The sequence below is a fragment of the Vanellus vanellus genome (genome assembly GCF_965231255.1).
Source record: "Vanellus vanellus genome assembly, chromosome: 10".
NCBI classification, from domain to species: Eukaryota; Metazoa; Chordata; class Aves; order Charadriiformes; family Charadriidae; genus Vanellus; species Vanellus vanellus.
In genome coordinates this window covers 4,287,698-4,314,157 of record NC_138915.1, presented here as the reverse complement: position 1 = coordinate 4,314,157, position 26,460 = coordinate 4,287,698, and the positions used below count along the sequence as shown (strand labels likewise).

Below are 26,460 nucleotides of genomic sequence, written 5' to 3'. Positions count from 1 at the left end.
GACATGTGACAAAGTGGGCAGGATGCTGAGAATGTGGCCAGTTTTTCTAAAATCTGAGATGTGCCTATAGCTCCAAACTCATATTTCTGTCAATGAACTGTTACTTAAGTGCCAACTGTCTGTTTGGCCTCTTGAAGAATCTGCTTGGTGTGGTGCCATGGGATGAAGCCCTGGAGGGAAGGGGGGTACAAGAAAGTTGGTTAATATTCAAGGACCACCTCCTCCAAGCTCAGGAACAATGCATCCCTACAAAGAGGAAGGCAGGCAGAAAAGCCAGGAGGCCTGTACGGATGAACAAGGAGCTCCTGAACATGACCAAAAGGAAAAAGGAGGCCTATAGGGAGTGGAAACAGGGGCGGGTAGCCTGGGAGGTATACAGAGGAATAGTTCGAGCAGCCAGGGATTGGGTTAGACAAGCCAAAGCCCAGATAGAACTAAATCTGGCCAGGGACATTAAGACAAACAAAAAATCCTTCTTTAAGTATGTCAGCGAGAAAAGAAAGACTAGGGAAACTGTGGGCCCTCTCTGGAAGGAAACGCAAGAACTGGTTACCCGGGACAGAGACAGAGCTGAGGTACTCAATGACTTTTTTGCCTCAGTATTCACTGGGAAGGACTGCAGCCACACTACCCTTGACGCAGAATGCAAAGGCGAGGATTGGGAAAATGGAGAACCGCCCACTGTAGGTGAAGATCAAGTACAAGACCACCTGAGGAATCTGAAAGTGCACAAGTCCATGGGACCTGATGAGATACATTCGCGGGTCCTGAGGGAGCTAGCAGATGAGGTCTCCAAGCCACTAGCCATCATATTTGAGAAGTCGTGGTGGTCTGGCAAGGTTCCTGCTGACTGGAAAAGGGGAAACATAACCCCTATTTTCAAAAAGGGAAACAAGGAAGACCCAGGGAACTACAGGCCAGTCAGTCTCACCTCTGTACCTGGCAAGATCATGGAGCAGATCCTCCTGGAAACTCTGCTGAGGCACGTAGAAAACAAGGAGGTAACTGGTGACAGCCAGCATGGCTTCACCAAGGGCAAGTCATGCCTGACAAATTTGGTGGCCTTCTATGAAGGGGTTACAGTGGCAGTGGACAAGGGAAGACCAATTGATGTCCTCTACTTGGATTTGTGCAAAGCATTTGACACTGTCCCACACAATATCCTGGTCTCTAAATTGAAGAGACATGGATTCGACAAATGGACCACTCTGGATAAAGAACTGGCTGGATGGTCACACTCAAAGAGTTGCAGTCAACGGCTCAATGTCCAAGTGAAGAGCAGTGACAAGTGGTGTTCCTCAGGGGTTGGTACTGGGGCCTGTACTGTTCAACATCTTTGTCGGCGATGTGGACAGTGGGGTCGAGTGCACCCTCAGCAAGTTTGCCGATGACACCAAGCTCTTTGGCGAGGTAGACACACTGGAGAGGAGGGATGCCATCCAGAGGGACCTGAACAGGCTGGAGAGGTGGGCCCAAGCCAACCTCATGCAGTTCAACAAGGCCAAGTGCAAGGTCTTACATCTGGGTCGGGGCAATCCCAAGCACAAATACAGACTCAGCGGGGAATGGCTGGAGAGCAGCTCTGAGGAGATGGACCTGGGTGTGCTGATTGACGAGAAGCTCAACATGAGCCAGCAGTGTGCGATCGCAGCCCAGAAGGCCAACCGTATCCTGGGCTGCATCAAAAGAAGTGTGGCCAGCAGGTCAAAGGAGGTGATTCTGCCCCTCTACGCCACTCTCGTGAGACCCCACCTGGAGTACTGCATCCAGCTCTGGAGTCCCCAACATAAGAAGGACGTGGATCTGCTGGAGTGTGTCCAGAGGAGAGCCACGAGGATGATCCGAGGGCTAGAGCACCTCTCCTATGAGGAGAGGCTGAGAGAGTTGGGCCTGTTCAGCCTGGAGAAGAGAAGGCTCCAAGGAGATCTTATTGCAGCCTTCTAGTACCTAAAGGGGGCCTATAGGAGAACTGGGGAAGGACTTTTTACTAGGGCCTGTAGTGATAGGATGAGGGGGAATGGCTTTAAACTAGAAGAGGGCAGGTTCAGATTGAACATTAGGAAGAAGTTTTTCACTTTGAGGGTGGTAAGGCACTGGAACAGGTTGCCCAGAGAGGTTGTTGAGGCCCCATCCCTGGAGGTGTTCAAGTCCAGGCTGGACGTGGCCTTGGGCAACCTGGTCTAGTGGGAGGTGTCCCTGCCTATGGCAGGGGGGTTGGAACTCGATGATCTTCAAGGTCCTTTCCAACCTAAACCATTCTATGATTCTATGATTCTATTCCTTGGTGTCAGGAAGATGTTCCTTGCAGGACTCATTGCTAAGGTGGTTATGAACTTGTTATACACCATGCATCAGTTACTGAATATACAGATTTTATTCTTTGGATGAACAGTTCAGACAAGCATAGGTAATGGTTTCAAATGGTCAAGATTTTTAGGAGTCTAGCTTTTTGTATTATCTCTCAGACAATTCAGCTGCTGCCAGAAATGTGGATAATGTTGTATGAGCAAAGAATAAAACCAGTAGGGCTTTCAAGCTTTCAAGTCCATTCATTACTGTTGATTATTCTTGAAGTTTCACCACTCTTGTATTCCAAAAGTAATTGTACAGAAACCTCTTTCTGCATACTGAGTTTTCCTTTTCCTCATTTTTTTAGCACTGTCTTTTGTATATAGACACTTCCAGGGACTTTCAGTTGTACGTGTGCTACACTATGCTGTCACTGATAGATTAGACTCTGTAGGTGACATGTAGGTCAGATGTTTGAACTCCTCCAGTGCTAATTGTTGATGGCTACAAAAGAAGTGTGTGAAGGGAACACCAGTTATTATAATGTTGTGCTGCCTTAGATTTTTTTTTTCATTTGACCATTTCTGCCAAGATTTAACCATTCTCAATCAATGACTTAGATTGTCCTCCCCTGTTCCTTAATCCCTGATAGCCAGAGTGCCCTTCATGTGTCAAGCACAGCACTCCCATCAGCTGTGTGTATTGGATTAAGAATTCAGTATCAAAATCACTTATGGGCTGTTGTTGCTTTCCACAAGTGTTGGCTTTTATAAGATTTCTCCGTAATTTATCAAGTCTTTCATAAAATGACAGCTGTTATTGCTCTGTTGTTTTCAGCTCACAGACTACATCTAGGCCTTTAGGAGGCACCTTTGTAAGATGCATTTTTTTATTATTGTCCCAAAATACAGCATGTATCAACATTCAGTATATACATATCTATAATCTTTACTACTGTCAAATTCCAATTTCAGTAAGAATCACGAAAAAAAGAAATGCTATCTACATATCATTCTTCTAATGAGAATCTCCCCATGGCCTTCTTCCTTAATCCTTTCACCATTGTATAAGAGAAAGGAAATCACAAGCTTAGAGGTTGTTTATACTGCTACATGCCCAATGGTCTCAAATCTTTTTATGGGATAAGGTGGAACATGGGTGTTTTGGCAGCACAGTTCATGAAGAAATTCTGCTGCCTGGGGACTTAGGCAATAGAGGGACTGATTAACATACAGAAAGGAAAAGGGTTTCTGTGTTTGCAGCTTGTCAGGTTTGAGAACCTTGAAGATCTTTTACAGTAGGGCAGGGATCTGATCTTTTGGACAGTGGAGAGTTCTAAAGTTTCGCAAGTTATATGTGATGTCTGGATCCATCTCCAAATTCTTATTAAATACTTCAGTGTTTGAACCATGTGTATTGGTTCAGGCACAGCTTTTAAAAGGATGATATGCCTTTTGCCAGGTTACTCACAAAAATTTTTGATCTTGAGTATTGCTATAATAGTCTGTTTTCAGTCTGGAATTCAGGATATGAAGTGTTTCTGACTTTAATCTCAGAGGTGTAGCATCAGTCAACAAAGATACATTTTATATAGGAGGTAACAACTATTCTTTTACTAACAGCATGGAAAACACTGTCTGCTCAGTAAGAGACCACCTGAACATCTCTTAATAATACCATATTCACATGTTTTTTTGTCTTTCCTACTCAGGCCTCACACCCATCTATTTAAGGCAATGAAAACTCCTTGTATGATCAAGGCCATGAGTTTCTCACTTAAGTGATACGAAAATGGTAGATGGTAGGAACAAGAATTGTATAGAGAATGGAAAAGTTGGGCACAATATGCCTTCCTTCATCCCACAAATATTTGGATTTTGGTTTTTCTGAATGGAAGGGTGAGAAGACTGGGAGCTCTGGTGCATGAGCTGGGTAATCCCCAAAATCTTTTCACCAAATGGTTTATTGTACGTGCATTCTGCAGTGGAAAGTCATTCCATCAGAGCATTCCAGCTGCCCAGGTTGAAGATTGTGGTGGTAATTCAGTGCAATAATAGATTGTATTATGCACATGCTTCTGTGTTTACATATATGATATATATCAGGTCAACAGATGGTGTACATACTCAGCACCACGCAAGGCTGAGTCTTTAAGAATATCTGTGCTGTAGAGTGCAGTGTGTTACCTGGACTAGCTCAGTTACTGGAAGGAATTGAGGGAAGGTAGCACTGAGCTCATTGCAGGTGCATTTTTCCTGCTTAAGGGAGTTTTGCAGTGCAGTGAGTTCTGTACTGTCCTAACTAGGCTGCTTACAGGATCTAAATCACCTAGTTCAAAGATAAAGATATTACTAAGTCATGCTGCAGCCTACTGTGCAGACATAGCCTCATTTACTTTTAGGTAATGTTCTCAGACCACTATTGTGAGATACCTGATTTGATCCATCTTTATATTTAGTCCATGTATGTATGTAGGTACCACCTGGCATTTTGTTGTTATTTCATTTGCTAAAGAACAATGAAAAGTACATCAGAAAAGTGGTTTGAATTTGATACAGGAAAATCATAGTACCAAAGGAGCTTAAACTTAAATGTGTTACTAATCATGAACGTTCTTGGAAGGCAGTGCGTTTAGTCAGGGCAGCAAGCTTAAAAAATACTGGTGCCAGATGGGCTGATTCATATATCAGTGTGCAGCCTTATCTGCTGAGAAATCAAACCAGCAAGTGCAATATGGAAACCCTTTCTAAATCCTGCAGTTGTGCATTTTTGCTTCTGATGTAAGCTTCCTCCATCTTAGATTCACGTATTCCAGAGCGTACTCAAAAATTTTAGATCTTTAACTGGACTCTAAATGCTTTGATTTGCAATCGTTCCATGTAGAAATGATACAATCTACAATAAATGTTCCATTTATAAAGGCACTGTCCATAGTAGTGCCATTAAAGACAGCTGCAGCTAAATACTTGAAGAACTTGAAGTTTATTTTCATGACAGGAGGCAGGAGGTCTGAAGTCCACTCTAGCTCAAGAGCTGATCCAGCTCTAGGAATGATAGTGAATTCTCTCCCTGACTCTATACATTTCCTCTCCTCTGATGATGCCTGGAGCATCCTGAGGTAGAAGGAGGGAGTTCAAGCTCAGAAGCATGTGTTGTCCTCTTGGGTGTCACTAATGTGTAAAAAGAGTCCCAATGAATGTGAACCTAGTATTTTTGGTTACATATATGTGATGATAAGATCTAATTCAGATAGTAAAATATGTTTCAGAGCTGCAAAAGGGAGGAATATCTAGTTCTGTACAAGACAGGTGGTCTGGATTTTGCCAATGCTAGAAAGAATAGGTTCCAAAAAAAAAAGAAAAAAGTTAGCAGTGAATCTGTGGTAGAAGCTGGTAGGATTGAACCACTGGTGAAAAGCAGAAGATGCTTCAAAACATATGTCTGACAACTACTTAAGATTCATGGTGGCTGGTGCCAGGGAGACAGGATACAAACACTGCATCTCTTTGTGTCAGCAAGTCCAGTGTCACTATGGATGCAGGAGACATTAATTCCAAGGGGAGAGCAGTGCCAAATTTTCTCAAAGGAATCCCTTCAACAGCTCCTCCACTTAGGTAGTTATGAAGTTCAGTTTCCAATGAAAGCTGCTGCCTCCTGGCATTACCTCTGCTTCATTAAATAAGGAGGCAGTTATTTGGGAAGTTACACTCTACAAGGCTTGCAGAAAGGTAGGAGGAAGAGCCCGAAGTCACTGTGACTAGTACTACTCATTTCTGAAATGCAGCTTGAGAAACTGAGGGGGAACATACGTGACAGAATATAATAAGCATTTATGAGAGTAATTCGAATGGATGGCTAATGGTCAGAGCTCTGGCACGTTCCATTAAAAAATAAGCAGGGAAACCAGAGAAGTGAATTTTCCTGCATATCACGGGATGCTGCACAAAAGACATCGTATGCCAGACACATAGGAATGGAAAGCTGGCATAAGATGTGCAAGAATGCTTGAGATTTCTATTCAGATGAGGTATGAATATTACCGCTGAAGACAGAGCACCAAATATGATATGAATAATCACTGCAGAAAGCAGAATGCAGATAACCCCTGAAATCACAGAAGATTCCTGGTTCTCTTTTGCTTATATTGCTGCAGATCTATCTGAATTGCAGGTTCAATTAGGGAAAAAATAAACCTTAGTGTGATTCTCATTTTTAATGAGATGCTGCCCAGCTAGCAATTTAATGGCCCATCATATGTAGCAGATGTTAGACTATAGATGGATTCTAGAAGCAGTTAAGAGAAGATAATGGATCACAATTCAGGAAAGGCTCATTCTGATCATTTTCTGGATTTATCACTTTAAACACCAGTATAAAATTCTAGCTGAAGACTGTGAATAGCAAGTTCTTAATTTGATAAGAAGGAATTGGGTGTTTACAGGGGCCCTTACTCTTCCTTACTAGGTCACTGTAGGATGCTTTAAAATCTTCATAGGTATCACGACATTTACAGCCTCATGAGCCAAAAAAAGCCAAACAGTTCACTGCCAAAGAGCACTTGAAGCAAAAACAGTCAATCTAGAAGCATTTATGTTTTTATACTAAATACAGAAATATTTAAAAAAAAAAAAAAAGTTCCTGACCCCAAATTACAATTACATACTGAGAGTGGGATTTCTGTGATTTAACTTAAACTGTCAAAAAAGTAAGCATCTAGCATAAGCTATTTGCCTGTGCTCCCTCAATAATCCGTGGAGAGAGACAGGCATCTCCAGGGAAAAATTCTTCTCAATCTGGGTAACAGGATGAATCACCCTCTGGGGACAGCATGTTTCCAACAGCTATAAAGGGTATCTAGATGATTCCCTTGCCAACTGAAGTTTACATTAGCTGGAAAAACAGACCAGATTTTGGGCACACCAGTCCTTTTAATCTGAAAACAGAAAAGGAGTTCATGTCCCCAGCATTTTACCACTTAATCTAATAGCACTAGTTGGTGAAATAAAGCATACTACCTTACAAACTTTCTTTCCTATGTGTTAGATCATCAAAGATAAAATTCTACCATCAACTAGATGCCAGTGCATTAGATCGGAAGTTGAAAGGGATGAACCTCATCCCAGGACACAAGAAGAGTGGGAACATGGCATCATATATGTGCTTGAAATGCTTCTTCCTCATTAAAGAAGTATTCTAGACACCTAGACCAGATATTGATATAGGCATCTGACAGGCAGATGTATATAATCATCAGGACAGATGAACCCTACTTAAAATTGATGGGTGGGTGCCATTTATTCTCCAGTAAGTGCAACGCACTCCAATCCCAGCTGAACAGCAAACTGATTTGTGCACTCATGTCCCTCCACCATTGCGTACTGCCTCCTGCTCACAGGTTTTGGTCAGGGAACAGCTGTTTTCCTCAGACAATGAAACTCTCTGGAGAAAGTCAAATAAAACACCTTTCTATGACGCTGCATGAATACTCTTTTATAAATGGAAATGCCACTAAGACAGACATGTAGGGAAAAGCTCCAGTCAAATCTACCAGCCATTAGGCCATGTCGGGAATGTTGTAACAGCCTTGTGAAAGATCCTGCTTAATCTCTTTCATACAGTGGCTCTTAATAATGAGCATATAATAAATGTACAGTCTGGAGGAATTTACTATACAGTATCCAATTGGATTTATATAGTCATAAACTTCTACAGCACTGCTTCTATGATTTACAACAGTCTCCACTAATTATGAAGCTGAGATGTAAAAGGCAAATGTTACCAGACTGGTTGTACAATGATACTGTACAAATGCGTATTTGCCACAGCAATTTTGAAATGCTTGTTAACAGAGTACCATTGCAAATAACCATGTATTTTAGCCTGCTCTTATGAAAAGCGCCAAAAGCAGAAACCTACGAAGTCCATGGGATGGGGTTTTATTGTGGTGGAGTTTAGAGATAAGGGAAGGAGTGGGGAGCAGATAGTCCATGGAGCCCATCAATGAAACTTCTGCTACCTTCTGCCTGGATTGTAGGGGACTAGACTTGGTAGCTTACCTGATCCCTTCCCAAATCTATACTTCTGATTTCCTAAAAAGAAACCACCATAGGAAATACTGTAACTTAACTGTGGGACAAGCCTCTCATGACCTAAAAGGATACAGAAGGATGTTTACTTCATAGAAGTTTTCCAGCACAGACATTTATTTTTGCTGTTACTCAGGATATTAAATAACTATTTCAACTGTATGTCATTAATAGAAATTACCTGGGCATCGTGGGCAGCACAGCTGTGGTACATGCACAGGGGAAGGACAGTGTAGACTTGGGCATCTTATTCTGCTGCACAGTACATTTCCATTCTGCAGGTGGAACATAACACAATACTTTAATGAAATGGGCTGTCTCACCAATTTCTGTGTTCTCAATTCTGCATCTAGATATCTTAAAAAGAAACACCTTTTTACAACATTCTCATTTCGCTCAGACCAGGGTAAGCTCAGACTACTTTCACTGCTTCTGAATTTATGTTGGAGGTCAGAATGGAGCAGAAATCCATACAAACCTTAGAATCAGAGGAAGTACCTAGAAATTAATTGCAACAATCTTCATTTGCATTTTTCTTTTGAGCAGATTTGCATTTCCAAAACTAAGACACAGATAATGAATGGTAGGTCTCTGAGGTATCCCCTAGTGAGGGTTAGTTCAAGACCGCAAGAGACAATAGTGTCTGTAATTGTTCCTGAAAACTGTGGAGAGTCTTTTGTTTTCATTTTATGGGTTCCCCAGTAGACAAAAAACACAAGTTGGTAAGTGGCCATTTTTCTAAGAAATATGAGTAAGTCTTGGGAACAGTGTTCATTATTCATGTCATTAACATAATATTCTATTTGACCACAGCTAAGTTTGATTTATAATTAAAAGACAGGGAATTTTCATTCTCCAGTGTCTGTAACCAGAAAAGACTATCCATTTCAAATTCCCATTTCCCATCTATAATTCATCCTCCCAATTTAGCTCCAAGTTGCTCCTGTTTATAGCAAGAAAGATCTATCAGCATGAACACTGATACTATGCTGTGACTGTAGTTTTGGGTGGTGTCAGGAATAAGCCCACTTCATTTTCATATGCCTTCTGGAGCACCGAAATGTTTCCATTGGAGGTGCAGACTTCCTTAGATAAGGCATGTGTAGGCTTTTCTAGCCATCTCTTTCAAAGTAATCCATTGTCTCCTAAGTATCTGCAGACCACAGGCTGGAATCATACTGTTAGACCATTACTACCCACGAACTACATTTGTGCATCTGCTTTGGAAAGAGACACTAAAAATGATATCACCATCTGTTTCCAATGATGATTGAAATTAAATATACTGATTTTATAGAGGAGGAGAAAATTGGCTGTAGACTCTTTCCGGGAGAGGGACTGCTGGTCTGCCCAGCTCCTTGCCCAGTAGACCATCATCTGAGAGCGTGTAAGGCAGTGTCGTAGAAGAAAGGCTGGCGCTGCCTGCTGGCCTGGCTCCACGTTGCTTACTTGACCTGTTCCATGGCCTCATTCCCTTTTTAATTATTAGTCCTGTGAAATCTCCTGAGGTGAATGTTTACTCCCTGTGCATGATCAGCTGGGATAAAAATTCTGCAGGCCTCCTTCGCTCCTTGGTGCTGCCCGCAGTACTCCACTGTTCGCAGCAGGACAGAACTATTTTAACTGATCTTGTGCTGGGTAAGACTGATCGTATGCTGAGATTCACAGTGGTATTTGGGAGCCCAAGCCCTGCTGACCACAGGACTACAGTAGGACTTAAGTTCCCGTAGGCCTCTGCGAGTCAGAGCCACAGTTAGCATTTCTGCATCAGATACCCAAAGAGTAACAATACGTCTCCCTTCCCAAGCTGTGTTATCAGTGCTAAGTGTGAGAGCATTCATTTTAGCCCCTGAGGCCTGCAGATCTGACTATGACCACAAGCAAAAAGCTGCTGTATTTTAAAGAGTAAAATAATGATCTGACAAATGCTAAGTGCTCCAACTTACCTGACAGTAACAACCAACAGTCTCCACTGTGTATTGGGGGGGAGGAAGGGTTGTAAAAGAAAGGGAGAACAGGGCGAGAACACTGAATTATGTTTTGTTTTATTCTGGTTTAAGTATGTAAATTGTAACTTGTAAAAATACAATACTACATACACACAAAACCAGGAAGGCTTTTTGTTTTTTGGTTTTTGGTTTTTTAATCACAGGCTGAATAATTTGGCCTCTGTTCAATTAATTTGTCTCACCTTTTTCTTAAACATTAGAAAAGTGTGTGTTGTGGGGGAAGGACAGACAGACTGTTGTTTAGAGATGGAGCACAGATCTCGGTCTGTTGCCTGGCTGATATGACTTGTTTTGGGCAGAGATCATATGGATCATGATGTTTGAGGCAACAAGAAATTTTGGTCATGAAGACCCCTGGGGATTTTTTCACTTTTCTCTGCAGTGTGAGGGAGCAGGTTGCTGGTTCAGGCTCTGTACACATCCTTTGCCTAACTGACTTACTGCCAGGCAATCACAGGTGCGCTACACTTAGGTCTCTCCTATTTGTTGTCTGTGGCACACTTCAGTTTCATTTTTAGTGCTGTAATATTTGGTTTAAGGTCTGTGCTTGTGCTGTGTCATGGCATGTCTTCTAATGCTTTATCTAGCTTTAATGTGGTTAATATTAGAAATTATTGAGAGTTTACTGATGATCTGGAGCTTTTACTGTAAGTCGGTGTTCTGATGGCATTTCTTTTGGCCTGGACAAACTCAAATGAATGGCTGGATGCTGCACTTCTTATTTGGAGTCGTCTTTCCAGGCAACAAGAGTCACGCCCCAGAGCTCCGTCAGCATCCTCACTGCTGAAATAACCCCAAGTTACATGTTGCACCCTTATGGGGCGACAAAGGTAAAACAGAGCAAACAAGGAAGCAGAGTTCTGAACCACTTCTGAGCTGCATGTACTGATAATTACCACAAGCAGTTTCCTTCTTTACTAGTCTTGTTGCCCTGAACTGTCACTCTGGTCTTCCATGCCCACATGGGAAGGAAAGAAATAAAACATACTCAATTTGTTGGAGCCTCACAGTGTGTGGGTATGCCTGGATCACAGCAGTGCTGTTCTCTAGAGGAGCGTTCCATGCACTTTCCCATCCCTCCAGACTGCCTAACATCTTCCTAAAAATCATTGAGCAACGATTTGTATCCAAATCTGTAGGGTTTCCAGTGAATTTCATCCCCACCCAGGACACAGCCTTCCAGCAATTTAATAAGTGTTTTACCACACATGGACTCCAAGGGACTTTTCAACTTTAGATATAGATCAGCAGAAGTGAATGGAAACTCCTTTTTGCTGTAACTGGGGACTTTTCCTTTTCTTCCTACTACATTGTTCTTTCTCTTACAGATGCATTCTGCTGCACAGATCTGAGATGCAGCCAAGCTTGTAGGACTACTGTTTGTGCATCTCTGCACTAAATTGTAGTAGCAGATCCCTCAGAGCAAATGCTGCACAGGGGCCCAGTATTTTACACTTTCAGGGGGAAAAATAGCCAAGAAAACTTTATTCTGCATTAAATTCAGCAGACAAAACTCGGCATCTGGAGAGTCTCATGTGTTAGTGATTTAAGATCCCTTATTGTGTAGTCATTTTAAAGTTCTCCAAGGGACATATTCTGCCCTCATTTTCCTGCCCACCCCCAGCTGTATATGACATACTTAAGAGATCTACAACTGCTGTGTCTTCATATCAGGCATCAGCTGATGGAGGCCAAGGACCTGTCCTTTCACGTCCTATTCAGTTCTCTCTGCTCCCCATACCCTGTTCTCATTTTTTAGCATCTCATTCTTCTTTCATAGATTTTTACAAACGGTGATATCCAAGCCTGTTCCTTCAGCACTTGAGGGCAGCAGATGCTTTGACTGTGGCAATGCCTCTGAAGATGTGGGAATTGTACGTAGATCAAAATACTACCAAATTCATGTTCAGCATAATCGTCCATATTGATGGAACTGCAAGGAATATATATTTAGGTAGTGGGGTCCAATTATTCAAGACGTAATGCTCAGCAATGAAAAAGCTTCTGGCTAGCTGAGGAGCTGTTTTGTCTAACCCATGCAAGTATTTTTTGGCAGTATTGGCCTTCTCTGTGAATGTTTTCCCTTTGCTAGGACCACCTGCCTCTATTTCCTGCAGCTTGATCAGGACCCATTAGTGACAACAAGTTTGGGCTTTGCCAAATTAATATACAACATAAAGGATTCTAGTCAATTAAGCAAGTAGAAGAAGTTGTAGGATCAATAACTTAGCAGTCCTACCTCTGAGCAAAGACAATTAACGCAGTAAACAAGGCCATAAGGTTCTAGATAAGGATGCCATCTTTCTCCTACACGATACTTCTTATCTTGAAACACACAGTATGTATCGGAATCTGTAAAACAGTAAAGGACTGAATGAGCTATGAGTGAATGTTCCCATTGCGTGCTTATGAAGTGGTTTAGGTGTGCAGTGTTTTCTGTAAACTATTTTTTCTTTCCCTGGAGAATCACACAACGGAAATGCCCTTAATTTCATGTGCTGTTGTTTCTAACCTCCCAAACCAAAATAAATGACACAGCCTCCCATCTTCCCAAAATTGCAGCTCCTGAAATAGCTAACAAAATGGCTTTCATACACAGTGAGTTTATTGTCTCACCTGCAACAACACAGGTTAAGATCCCATTTAGGTAACAAAATTAAAGTGCTTGATCGCTCAGACAGATTTATAGGAAACAAAACCGTTTCACTGCAAAACCAAAGCAATTGGCTCAACTCAGGAAAATGCCAGGTTGTACAGCAGAGAGATTTTGAACAAGGGGACTGCAGAAGGAAGAAAAATGCATACAACTGCATGTTCAGTATCTCCATATTTTAACATCCTAACAAAAAAAAGTTGGTCCTAGTATTTCAGAAAAATTTGTGCTGACTTACATATGCATCATCATTAAAAATATTTTAAGATGTTTCTGCTCATTAAGCAGTTCTAATCTTGCAGATGCAGTTTTGCAGATGTCCATCTACTTATCAGACATTACTGCCCTGTCTCTCCCTGTCACATTACGGTTTCACATTGAAACCCCAGATCTCTTCAATAAAAGGGTGTTTCTCATGTGTTTCCATGAGAGAAGTCTTTCCTGTTATCTTAATGATGTCCAAATTCAGCTTAATTCATCACCCTCAGTATAGATGATACTTCAGGGTATCAAACAAAATACTGGTTTTCCAAGTGATAGTCCAAGCGAGGGACATTATTCACATTTACTGGGCTAAAAGAAGGTAGCAAGAGGTAGGGATTATTAGTAGCAACTGCGAAGTGATCTGCTTTCACTTCACACAAAAGCATGACAAATGAAATACAGGATCTGAAAAAGCAGATGGCTGAAGTGGAGTTTGATAGTTTTGCACACTGTGCTTTCTTTGAACAGGGATACCTGCACGTTGTTTCCTTGTGAGTAAATTCAGCGGAGATGGCAGCCTGTTTGGAACTCGGTCTCTTTTTTTAGTTTTTTTGTTTTTAATCTACCTCCTTAGAAGCAGAAGCTGCTGATACTGAGGCTGAAAAAATTTAACTACTTCTCAAGGACAAACAATGCCCTTTCTAAGAAGGCGGCCAGAACCCAGCCTATGCAGGTGGCGAGAGCATTCCAGAGAGCTGGTAACACGGCTGTAGCATTCAATAACTCCTAGACTTATTTGGGTAGTTATTCCTCCTTGCCATGCTTTCTGAAACGTGTTAACATCTCCCACAGATGACAGGATTTGTAGAAATATTCCCTTTGTTTTGTTTGTATTCTTTTCAATTCTTCTCATCAAGTTTTTGACAGGGCTTAGACCCTAATTTTCTCAAAGGATGTATCTAATCCAGTTCATATGAGGTTGTTTTTGGAACACAACAGAACAGTCTTGGACGAACTCTACACTAGCTGAAAACTTCAGCACAATAGTCTTACACATGGGACAAAATCCAGATAATCCGTCAGATGTTTACAGAGGTCACTAAAATGGAATTAAGCACTCTCTTGATTCAGGATATTTGAAATAAAGCAGATTCTCCAATTGATGTGTTATGTTTTTTATGATGCAGTGAAACCTGTACAGCTTCAGGAAAATGTGCCCCAAAGGTGGGTGGGACCTAATTCTACTAAAGTAGGATTAGAAGGAGGAAGAATGTTAGGAAGTTTTGAATGCAGTTCCACAGTTTAGGACATTCTTATTTGAAGATCTTTTCTGAACCACATCTGTCAAATAGAAGAAAAACATAAAATTTGGGTAAAGGTGACAGCTTTGTTTGAAGTCTACTTACGTTTTACTTGTTCTAGTTTACCTCCATCTATGAAAAGGAGACAGAGCACACCGAAAAAGATAAAATGAAAATCCTCCAATATCCACTTTTTTCTCATCTTTATCGACAAAAGGAAAAGAAAGAGCCGCCAAAGTAGAGAATGTTGAGCTGTTGGGAAGAAAAGATTAAATTAATTAAACTAAAATCCCATAAATTCTCTGACATGATTTCATCCAGCACACAGAAATCCTAAACTGCCAGAACCAAAAAACATCTGTCTATATCATGGATCTTCATTTCACGGAAACAACTTTGGCTTCAGATCATTTAATTTTTGGAAAAGAGGCCACATTCCCATTCATGAAAGCTGAAAACTGAATATTACTTCTAATGAAGTCCTTATTTTATTCCAAAGCAGAGAAATCTGGCAAGTAAGCAATCTAAATTCTGAAAGTTCTCTTTCGCAAGAAACTAGCTGGGGAGATTTTCTTGGAGAGCAGTTCCTTTGGATGTAACTTAGGAGATACAGGTGTCAGTTGTACCATGTTTGCTTCATTGTAAAATGAACCTTGAGTATACCTGTTCTATTGGCCCTGCACGATGGAGATCCATGCTTAGGGGGAAATGCTGGCCATGCTGTAGTCCATGAGAGTTTTCGTCACTGCATCGAATAGGCTTCCACCCCTCCTCCCCTCTCCCAACCACTATTGTTCTGAGATTGTGTATAATTAATTTTTCTAGAGTTAACCCTTCAGTTGCCTTGATATCAGAAAGTAGAATGGGGGAATCACATGTCATCTTCATTCTTGTAGATTTTTAATGTCAAAATTTTGCATACGGAGCAAAGCTTAATGTATTCTTCTCTGTGTGATGCAGAGATGGTATCGTACTTGCTGCATGTGCCATTCTGTTTGTCTTTTTCTGGCTTTTAAAAAGGAAATTATTTTACAATGAAAAAAAGGGAGAAAATAATTAACTAAAGTAAATATTATTTATTCTTGCTAGCCAAACTAAGATTCTAAATTGAGAAATATGTCGATACTTTACTGTTTATCAGAATTCATTGCAAAAATATTATCTTCCCAGAGTAATTTGTCCATCATTCACAATGTTGGAACGATTTGGGTTTGATTTTAAGAGTCTTGCTGTGGATTCACAATTTAGTTTTACAAAAGTTAAAAAAAAAAATTCACTATTGGACAAATAAACAATCTGCTTTGTAAATTAATTTGACCTCTTCAGATTTCACGTAAATAATATGAATATGTTTCAGCTCACAGATACCCACAGCAGAAATAGTAATTTATATATGTATATTCAAAATTAAGTGGTGGATAACTTAGAGAAATTAACTAAACAGTAAGTTCTCTGCTCTACATTCCCAAACCACAACCAAAATGGACATCTTCTTTAACTAACCCAATCTATGCAGCTACTATCTCTATACTCAGCTCATTCAAAATAATGCAAATTGCATCTGAAAACATTCAAAAAAATAATGCCATTTTAAAAGCACACTCCCTATGCAGTAACAATATATAACTTTCCATTTATTTTGCAAGCTGAGAATAATATTCCAATTTCAGAAGAAAAGTTTAAGTCATTTTTTTCCTTTCAATGTGTTCAAATCACATAGGATGTTTTTAAGCCAAACAATCTTTTAAAAACTCATTTAAAATTAAAACCTCATAATTCAGTCCCAGGACATCATACATGCATTGAGAACAACAGTAGCACATCACTGGGACTAGCAGGAATGGGAATGTTTAAATATTTTGGCCTTCTTGGGGGTTGCTTAAGCAAACAATATTTATAATGGAGCACAGCTATCCTTTGTGCAGCGCTTTACCTGTTAGCTAGATTGGTTAGTTCGAAGGGAAAGGTTCAGAAATCCGTCCATTTTAAACGTCAGGGCTTCAAAAGGAAGAACATTTTAAAACTTGGACTGCTTACGCTCAGAAATGCTGCACGGTAAGGTGAAATGGAGGAGTTAATAACAGAAATGGGATGGGGACTTTTGATGTCTTTCTTAATTCTCTTTAATTTCTGTATTGTTGTTACTCCAAATATAAACACATACTTTTCACTATTAGCACACTCCCTTAATATCCCCAAAGGGCAACGTCCTAAAAATATTCCTGGATTTAAATAATCTCAGTTAGAATTAACCTGTTAATTATTGGTGTGTTTTCTGCTTAGCAGAAACAATGAAAGCGATCCACTCCTTACACGAACTACTCACTGAAATAAGGCACATGGGTCTGTTTTGAACGCCTCGCCCTCCAAAGAGCCCTGGGTAGTAACTGCAAGTGCCACAGTACGGCCTCGCCATGTTTTACGATTAATGAAAAAAAAGAAAGCAGAGTGAGCCTAGCTGGGAGAGGCTGTGCGAGGAGCGGTGCTACCGGCGGCAGCGGGCGATGGAGCGGCGGACGGGCGCGGAGCCGGCGGGGCCGGGAGCGGGGCCGGGAGCGGAGCCGGGAGCGGAGCCCACCCCGCCAGCGGCCCGGGCCGCTCAGCCGGACGGGGCGGCTTTCCCCTCCATCGCACGGAGCGGGGGGACGCATCTCCCTCCGCTCTCCCCAGGGCTTTTACCCCCGCCCCCCTCGCCGCCAGCCTGCGCTTGCACCGTCGGGGGGTTGTTTTTCAGCAGGCGCGTCTCCAAGCGAGCCGTGGCCAGAGGGCTCCTGGCTCTCGCCGCTCCAAGAGAACAGCCGTCCCCTGGGCGCCGAGCCCGGGGAGCGCCCCGCAGCCCCGCCCGGGGCCGGGAGGGACGGTTCGGTCGAGGGCTGCCGTCGGGGGAGTGCCGGTCCGAGCCGCCGCGCTTGCCCGGGGCCCCGGGACCGGAGCTGCAGCGCGTACGGCGGGGCCCGGCCAGGGGCCGGCGGGGCCAGCGCGGGGGCGGCAGGACGCCGGCCGGTCCCTACCATCGACGGGGCGAAATAAGCCTGAGTAGAACCGGGGGAGGCGTCCGGGACCCCTGTGCCGCGCCCCCCGCCCCCGGGACAGCGCCCGCGGACGCAGCTCCGGCCGCGGGACCGCGCCTTCCCCGGGGTCTCGCCTGGGAAAGAAAAAGCTCACAAACCTGGGGCAGGGCTGGAGGCCGCTCCGCTCCCCCGCGGGCCCCGCAGACCGTCTGCGAATAGCGGCTTCGGCTCGGCGAGCCGCGCGGCTCCGCTCTCTCCGCTCAGCCGGGCTACGGGAGGGCTCCGGACAGGCGGCTCCGCTTCCCGGTCACGTTGCCATAATCTTCTCCCGCGGCTCGCCCGGGATTTAGGTTTCCGCTTCGCTCCCGCAGTGGCGGCGGTGAGGGGGCAAGCAGGGGACCGACGGCTCCCCTGACCCTCGACTGATGGACGGGAGCGGGGAGGGAAGAATCCGCTAAGCCCGAGCTCCGGGGACGCGGCGGGGCGGGCGCTCCGTAAGGTCCCGGGCTGCCCGGCTGGGGACACCTGCCACCTCCTCCTGCCCCAGCGACGACAGCGAGGCCCCGCGGCCGGAGGATGCTTGACGGCGGGTCCTGCCCCACAGCCCCGCCGGCACTGGAGCGGCGGCGGGAGGAGGAGTGGAGCGGTCCGCCTCCCGCCCCGGCCCCCTCCTCTCCCGCGCCCCGCTCCCGCCGCCCGGCACACCAGCGTGACTGACACGGCCCGGGGTGGAGTTTGCTCCGCTATGGGGGGCCGAGGGGAGGCGGGGGGGAACGGGGGTCTCCTGCTCCGGGGGCCCGGCACCCGCCCGCCCGTCTCCTCCTCCCGCTGTGCGGGAACCACCTGCGGGCCGGCGGACCCGCACGCGGGCGGGTGGGACCTTGCGTCGGTGCCTTCAAACAGAGCTGCGGGCTGGGTGAAAGCAACCCGCTCCGAACATAGCTCCCTCCTCGGTACCCGAGCCCCACGGGCGGTTTTCTTAGAGAGAGGACTCTACACCGAGATGGCTCTTTAATGGGCTTTTCACACGCGGGGAGCCCTCCAGAGCAGACCCAATGGAGTTAGCGTCCACTGGGATTTGTCAGACACCCTCTGCTGATACCCTCTGGTCTGATTTATTGTGTTAGAAGGTTTCAAGGTCACATTGAGATTCTGGTGGAACTAAATTAAACCCATGACTCATGACATTATATGCTTGGTCAAACATTCTTTTTCTGTCGTCTTGTAGCCCTTGTAACTAATAAGAAGAGATCAGTGAACCCTTGACAAATGATCTGAGAAAACGGGTGAGGTATGAAAAGACATCATGTGGAGAAACAAATTACAACCTATTTCCCCTAGTTTGGGACCAGGGTGTTTAGGGAGCACTGCTGGGAGGTCATACACCTCCCAGGCTTGGTAGATATTTTCAGAAGGCTGAAAATTGACCAGAACTTTAATTTCTTCCATTGTAACTCAGCTGGACGAAATATTGAAAATATAGTGTATGGTGAACCCTTATATTAGCATGAGGAATGAACAGTTGACTTACTAAGGGTTTTGTAGTGTGACTTCATGAGTAACCAGGGCTGTGTGTTAGTAAAATTTAACTTTATAACTCTTAATATTAAAAAAAGAAAAGAGAAGGAAACTGCATTTGGAGCTAAGCATTTTGAAAACAATACTCCATGACTACTTCTGTGTCACTCTTCCACTCTCTGCCTTATAGGCAGTAATCCATGTTCCTAAGGAAAAATCGTCACTTAAAGCTCTTAGTCCTGAATGTGGTGGCTATTGTCGCAGGCTGATAGTTTTGGAGGAGCCACTGTGTGAAATAGGGGTGGGCAAATGGAAAAACAAATGGTACCTCTGAATCAGAAATATGATAGCAATTTGCACTTGAAGGCAGAGAATCTGAGCCGTGGAAGCTCTGGTCCTGTAGAGGTGTATCCATGCTCATGGAGAGAAGAGTTAAGCATGTGCACACAATGGAGTTTGTGCAATTGTGGAGCTGTAGTAATGTTGTTCCTTTAGATGTTGTGCTGGGTTAGACTGCGTGGGCTCAACCTGTGAGATACATTGCATATGAATAATGTATGCACCCAGACCTGCAACTGAAGCGACCCTGTTGCATTCTGCAAAGAGCTCTAGACCCAAAGCCAGTTAGAGTCCTGCCACTGACATCGACATAGGGTGGAGAGACTTCCCTAAGAGCTGCCTTTGGCTATCTGGAAGCCCACTGGGTGTGGGAGTCTTAGTAAACCTTACCCTAGTACCACTTCACCAGAGCCACTGATCTTGTCTCAGAAACTGAGTTCAGATACCACGAGGAAACGGAGAAGTGAGGGGTGTAACACCGAAGGTAAATGAAGTCAAGTGAATAAAGACCATACTGGGAAAGGAAAGGAGTTTGTGACTGGGACAGTCCAGCAAGATGCGGTAAATTATGTACATCCCTTGACAGCTCTAAATTTAAACTAGATTGCATCATCAGGGATGTTTATTGGATTTAGTGCAGCAATTACAAAGGAAGCTCTGCACTTTTGTCCTGCTGTCCTTACAGGAGGCTAAAGTTGTACTGGTGACTCTGCATGTGGTAGTTTTTCTTCCAAGTCAAAAAGCAATCCATTCCCTACGGTGTTAGAGCTAAATTGATATGGCATCAGATTTCAGAGGAGTTAATGAGATATTAAAATGCCCTTAGTAACATCATTAAAACACATTTCTTTATAGAAAAGGGGCATGCATGGGCTGTCCAAATTCCAGGAGAATGTTTTGATTTTCTGAATTCCTGTGTTACTACAGTTGGATGAAGACTGGGTTCTCCATGCTGGGTCTCTAATGGGTGAGGTTTTTGTTCTGTTGTTCATTGTATTCTCTTTATGGATAGCAGTGGTTAAAGTGAACATACGTATGGTGTAACTTTCAGAAGACTTTAAGCATCTTGGGGAATGTGAGTATGTGTTTCCTTCAATGTTACTCAAAACCAAATACACAAATTGTAATTCTGTCTAGAAAAGAAAAGAGATTGCAAATCTTTGTGAGTAGGAATCCACAGGTCCTTGTAGGCAGGCTTGATATTTTGGTTTTAGAGCATCTACATGATTTTGGTAGGTGCAGCTTTGGGCCTGGGCAGAGCTCAGTTTTACTGTGTAGGCATTCTCCAGAACAACTTACCCAACGCAGCTACCCATCTCTGTCTAACTTCCTCTAGACGGCATTCATCACGTGTATTTCCTTCTCTGTGCTGATACAAAGTCCAGTGTGTGTAGATAAAGACAACAGTAATGGTTGCAGTACTTTTTACGCACAGTCAGTGTAGTAGCAATGAGAAATGAAATATTTTCTATAGACTCTGTGACCTGAATTCTTTTGCAGAGAGATTCTTTGAAAAGAAATTCCTTATTTGGCCTGAAGAGTGCCTTGGGAAAGTTGCTATAGATGCCAGCACTTTCCACTGCATTCTGCAAGACTGTTTCAGAAGATGATGGTGTCTGATGGACTCTGGAGATCCTAATTCAGGTATAAGACCTTGGCTCAACATAGAAATATATAAAATGGAGCCCTGTTCCCACTCTTTGGCAGATTTAGATTGTAGAGAATTGGCTGAAAGAGCCTTTCTCTCAGGTGAGGCCTTGGGACTCACTGAATGCAAGTCAGTGGAAACCCAGACTTCCAAGGGCAAGATGCCCTGGTCTTATGCCTAGTCCTGATCCCGCTGCTCAGGCTGTGCTGTTCATAAGTTACTGGGATGTCCCTGAGGGCTTTTGAGCGACGATGCAGTTTAAAATTGTCGGGGTCTGCTTCTTTCTTGGTCACGTACAAAGGCTGCCTCTGTTTCATGTCATACATCTTCACATGGCATAGCGTCGCAGCAAGTGTTAAGGTTGTTCGGTCAAGGGATAATGTGACACATGCTGGACATTGTGCACAGATGAAATCTTCATAGGTGGCCTCTTGCTGGGTGACCTGGTGGTGGGCTGATACTGCAGTTTGTGCAGTTCAGGGCTGCTGCACACGTGTGACACAAAAAGCTCCAGAGAAGCATCAAATATGTAGTTGTTACCCTTCATGCTGCCAAGCAGAACTCACTGCTTGAATATACTCTGCGTCCTGGTGTCTGGAGAGGAAAGAATTGCTCTGGATTGTGGGCACTAGACACTTAAGGATGCCCTAAGTTTTTAAGAGCACAGAGATTTAGCCATGCAATTATCATCAAAGATAATGGAAGTTAAGCAGCTAATAAACTGTGACACTCACAGTAGAAGTTCATCTCCTTGTGCTATGCCTCACAGTGACTGAGCAGTATGTAGGTATCCTGCTATTATTTCTCAGTTCTTGTGAGGGGAAAAAAAAAACAGGATAAAAGATTTGTGCCAATGCTAACATGTTTATGCACCATGTGGAGTTTTCTTAATTGGAACAGACATTGAGCTTTGAGAGATGTTACACACATGACACAACTTTCATTTACCTCCCTGTTTTTTTTTTTCATTTGCTTTCAAGAAAAAATTATTAGCTATGGTCAAATTTTCACTTCTGAAAAAGTATGAAAGGATGTTCTTAAGCTAATGAATTACTTTGTTTTTTGCATTCCTCTAAATTCAGTGGAGCCCCTTGGAAAATGTATCTTAAGATGCTAAATATTATTCACAGGATTTTATAAAAGTCTCTAAATTACTTTTTGTGGTTTGGATCAGCCCTCCAACTATCATACTGGGAATACAATCTGGATGTTCATCAGGCAGTCTTCACATACACTGTTAAATAAAAAGGGCTTTAGATGTGCATGATTTTGTGATTATGGCATAGGATGGTCATGAGCATTCTCCACCCTCCTGTTCATTCTGCAGCACTGACTTAATCCACGGTGGGGTTTCAGTCTAGCACTAGAAATTAATTTACTTATTTAGCATTGAGCATTTAGCATTGAGACAGATGGATGTAGTGAATCTGAGATTTCAATACAGTTTGCTAAACAACAACAACAACATTACATAAAATGTCAAATTGCAGCCCAATTCCTCATTATCTTGATGCGGACATAATTCAGCTGAGACTGAAGAGTAGCTGAAAATCTTTCATTGTTCCATCAAAAAATACAAACAAAATGTATGTCGCTAAATCTCACTTCCAAATAACACAGGTAAGAAGAGAGTCGCAAGAGCTGCCAGTAGCAAACATGAAAATGTAGGAGAAGGGAACCGCACAATTTTTCATTCTGTCCTAAAGCAAATGATTCTTTGCTGGGTGGGATGTCGAGAATACCAATGTACAGGTATAGAATAGATATACATGCACTCAGAGGTGAGGTCCTCTTGAATTTTGCATTGATTTCAAAGTGCTCATCTGCAGCTGTTTCTAATCTAATCTAATCTAATCTAATCTAATCTAATCTAATCTAATCCAATCCAATCCAGTCCAATCCAGATATTTACAAAATACCTATCACCCCCACAGTGTGTGTGCAGCTGTAATTCTCTCTCACATCTGTAATGTCAAAGAAAGTCTGCAAGACAATTTGTAGGAATACAGATTTTTTTTATATTCGTGAGCTGCATGAGCTTCACCATGGTATGTCAAAACACCAGTACTCAGTGGTTTACTAAGCATGAAATAGTGGAGAAGTGTCATCACCAAGATATAGAGAAGCAATTATTTTTCAAACTTTCAAAAGAGCCCAAGGAATGTACACAAACTGCAATGAAATTGTGAAAGGGCTTATCTTTGTGACATTCCCAGAAAGTTTTCTCGTCTGTCCTGTCTTTCCTTGTACCTTCTTATCCAGATAGATGAACTTCCAATTCAGAAATTCTTGACCAGGTACGTCTTACTGTCAAAGGTGCATTGTAATCTTGAACAGAAACTGCTGATTTCTAATTTATCCCCTTTGTATTTTTATCCATCTAATATACCTTTTTTAAAAAAAATTATTTAGTCATGCCAGATTTGGCTTTTTGTCTTTTTCTAGTATTAATAGTGGTAAATAATCTTTTGCATTATTTAATCTTGTATTGAAATGTAATGGGTGTTGGAGGCATAACATCAATAAAGTAGTTGAAAATAGAGCTCTAAATCCCTGGTTGATGCCACATATTTCAGGCAACTGAAAGGGGCATTTTTTTTCTCAAGATATCAAGTCCAAATCTGCAGTCCAAACTCTCATCTATAACTCTTGTATGGACAGCATTTTGTGGGCGGGAAGGCTGCACAACACGCAATATACCGCTTGTACCAAAGTGTAAATCTATATAGCATGCAATAGCATCTCGGTGACTATTTTTAGCAAGTGAAAAGCAGCATCAAACAATCCTTATAAGTGATTCTTTCAAAGTTCTGGGAGCAGCTTCGTCTTCATTGTTTTTTCAGTACCGCACATTCTTGAAAACAGCAGAAGGTGGTGTAGTTCACATAAAAACAACAGGCATTCTTCCCTGCCACTGGAATTGTTGTCTGGAATCACACTTGGTAGAAATTTGCAGGAGTTGAGAAGAACCGCGGTGATTTGCACTTGCAGAGGATGTAGCTATATGAGAAAAGCAGTAACAAATCTTACAGATTGATCCTACCATGATAAAGATCCACTGGCTGAGGCATTTCTTTACAGCTGAGATCCACCAGATAAACTCCATCAGTCCTGTCTTCCAAGGCGTGACAGAAGGAGTCGAGGCAGACTGAATGAGGCTTCAACTGCAGTTCGAATATACTTTTATAAAACCGTGATTAGTGCTGCTAATCTCGCCTTGGTGAGCCAAAGACAATAACGAGGAGGTTACCGAACACCTCGGGTATTATGTAATTCTTTTGCTTAGAAACTTGCTGGTGTGAGAGTGCTTTTGAAACCCATTAGTAAAACTGAACTTGCCAAATGAGCCTTCTCTTGGGAGAACAAAGTCAAATGTGTGCCAGCATGGAGCCAGAGGCTGCCAGGGGCTGAGCACTCGCAAATCCCATTGCTACCACCAAGAACTGAGGACGCAAAGTCCTTCGTGAAACTGAGCCCAGTTGTAAAATGAACTAATAGCCGTGGAACTGTCTTTTACATTGAAAACAATATTGTGTATTTACTCGTAACAGACCCTAATGCGTTGACTTGTGCTAAACTGTGACGCCAGTCCATTTGACTCTGACTGCATGCTTAGGAAAAGCCATGTTGCCCTCTGTTTCGCAGCATTCAACTGACCACGAGGGGCACTCACCAGCACTGAGTTAGGCCAGACTGTGGGACCACTTGTCTCTCTTGGCTAGTTCATAAACCCAGTCTTGAACTGTTTCTTCTGAACCCAGTTTTCTTCTGAACTTCAACACAGTTTTCTTTACCAGAAGATGGTGATCCTTTCACATGAACAAATTTGTAGAGAGGGAAAAAATAGCCGAGCTGTCTCTAACAGCGGAGGATGGGAAGAGTACAAATTTCCAAAAGGATACCGGTGAAATTGGAAATGGCCCTTTGAGAATAACTATCTATGGAAAAAAGTTTAAAATAAGGAAAGGGGGGGATTTCCTTTCATCATTAAAAACATCAGTATAAAACACATGGAGAAAAGCAAACAGTGAAGACACTGTTGCTAGTGGGCTGGCTTTTTAAGTATTAATGGAACCTCACAGAACAAGAGTTTCTTTTATTCTTTTTATCCCAGCTCCCTGCTTGCAAGGTTCTTGTGTGAACATGCAGCAGTTTCTAAGGCTGTGAAATTATCAGACCTGGACCAATGCCAGTACAAACCAATTTATTGGGGTCCAGCAATTAACTAAAACCTAGAAAGCTTGATTAATTGTGGCACTGCTCAGCAGGGAACATTGAGAAAAAAAAAAAATCAGACCAAACTCCATGCAGTGTCTCTGTTCCGTATACCAATTTACACTATGTATAAAGAAAAGTTTCCTCTCTGTAAATACCCTTAGTATATTATTTTGCACCATGTACAAAGAATAATTACAATGCCATTTGAGAAAAAGCTAGTTGCTGGCTCTCTGGATAATCATTTCATAATAGCTCAGCCTGTTATAATTTTTTGCTGTTGAATTTGTATCTTATTGTAACCCAAACAATGGGATATATTATTTTAAAACATTGTTTTGTTAAGCTTCTCTCTGGAGAGACATCTTGAGAATCCAGCACTGCTCTGTTTCTTTATATTTCCTCAAACATTGATGTGTGCAAGAGAGGTAAGGGTTTGGTAGCTGCTCAGAATTATTCAGGACAGAAAACAAACAAACAAACAAACAAAAAAGTTGAGCTAAGAGCCAGTTTACCAGGGCAGAATATGTTGACTGAATTGAAATCCTGTAGTCTGAGACAGACAGGAACTTAGACAATTGGGATGTTTAAAAGCTGAATTAAAAATATACATTATGAGTAGCAATTACAAGGTGTAATTAAGGTGTTAACTGATTCCATCATGATAGTGTTAACAAATAGTGACCACATTTTTATTGTAGGGCTTGTCATAAAACAATTTTAAAATCTCATTGCCTTAGTGGTACACTTCTAGTATAGATTCCTGAGAAGAAGTAAATATTCCAACTCAGAGTAATGCACTGCTGCAGTGTATTGTAATGGGTAGTACAAAACACTGGATCTGGCAATTCATCTTAGTTCCTCTTACATCAAAATAATTCAATGGCTAGTAATGAAAAAAAAGCTGTCTGAGGATAAAGCAGTAGTGGTAGAAGAGTAGTCACCCCTGCCCAATGATAAGGAAAAGAAAGATACATGTGAATGTTTTTACCTTTTCAACATCATTTTGTATCCTAAGCTGCATCCAACTGCGACACTGTCACATTCTCAGATTTAAAGAGTGCAGTCCGCAGACAGTGCTAAATCACATTAGGCAGTGGTGATAATAGAGCCCGTGCATGCATAACATCCAGGCAAGACTAGCTGGGGCTGTAGGGTGATTTGGGACATTCAATGAGGTAGGAAGG

The 26,460-nt window shown here is 42.6% G+C and overlaps 1 protein-coding gene across 1 annotated transcript in view; it reads right to left on the bottom strand.

Moving 5' to 3' along the window:
* The window catches only part of CHRDL1 (chordin like 1), a 43,957-nt gene extending 26,105 nt beyond the window's left edge, over positions 1 to 17,852 (bottom strand). Inside the window, exons 1-4 of the mRNA XM_082488130.1 lie at positions 17,712 to 17,852; positions 14,648 to 14,794; positions 12,624 to 12,736; positions 8,557 to 8,650 (exon numbers count right to left, since the gene is read on the bottom strand). Of these exons, the coding sequence (XP_082344256.1) occupies positions 8,557 to 8,650; positions 12,624 to 12,736; positions 14,648 to 14,744 (304 nt within the window). The 5' untranslated portion in view covers positions 14,745 to 14,794; positions 17,712 to 17,852. The remainder of the gene's footprint in view (positions 1 to 8,556; positions 8,651 to 12,623; positions 12,737 to 14,647; positions 14,795 to 17,711) is intronic.
* Between the last annotated feature and the right edge of the window lie 8,608 nt (positions 17,853 to 26,460).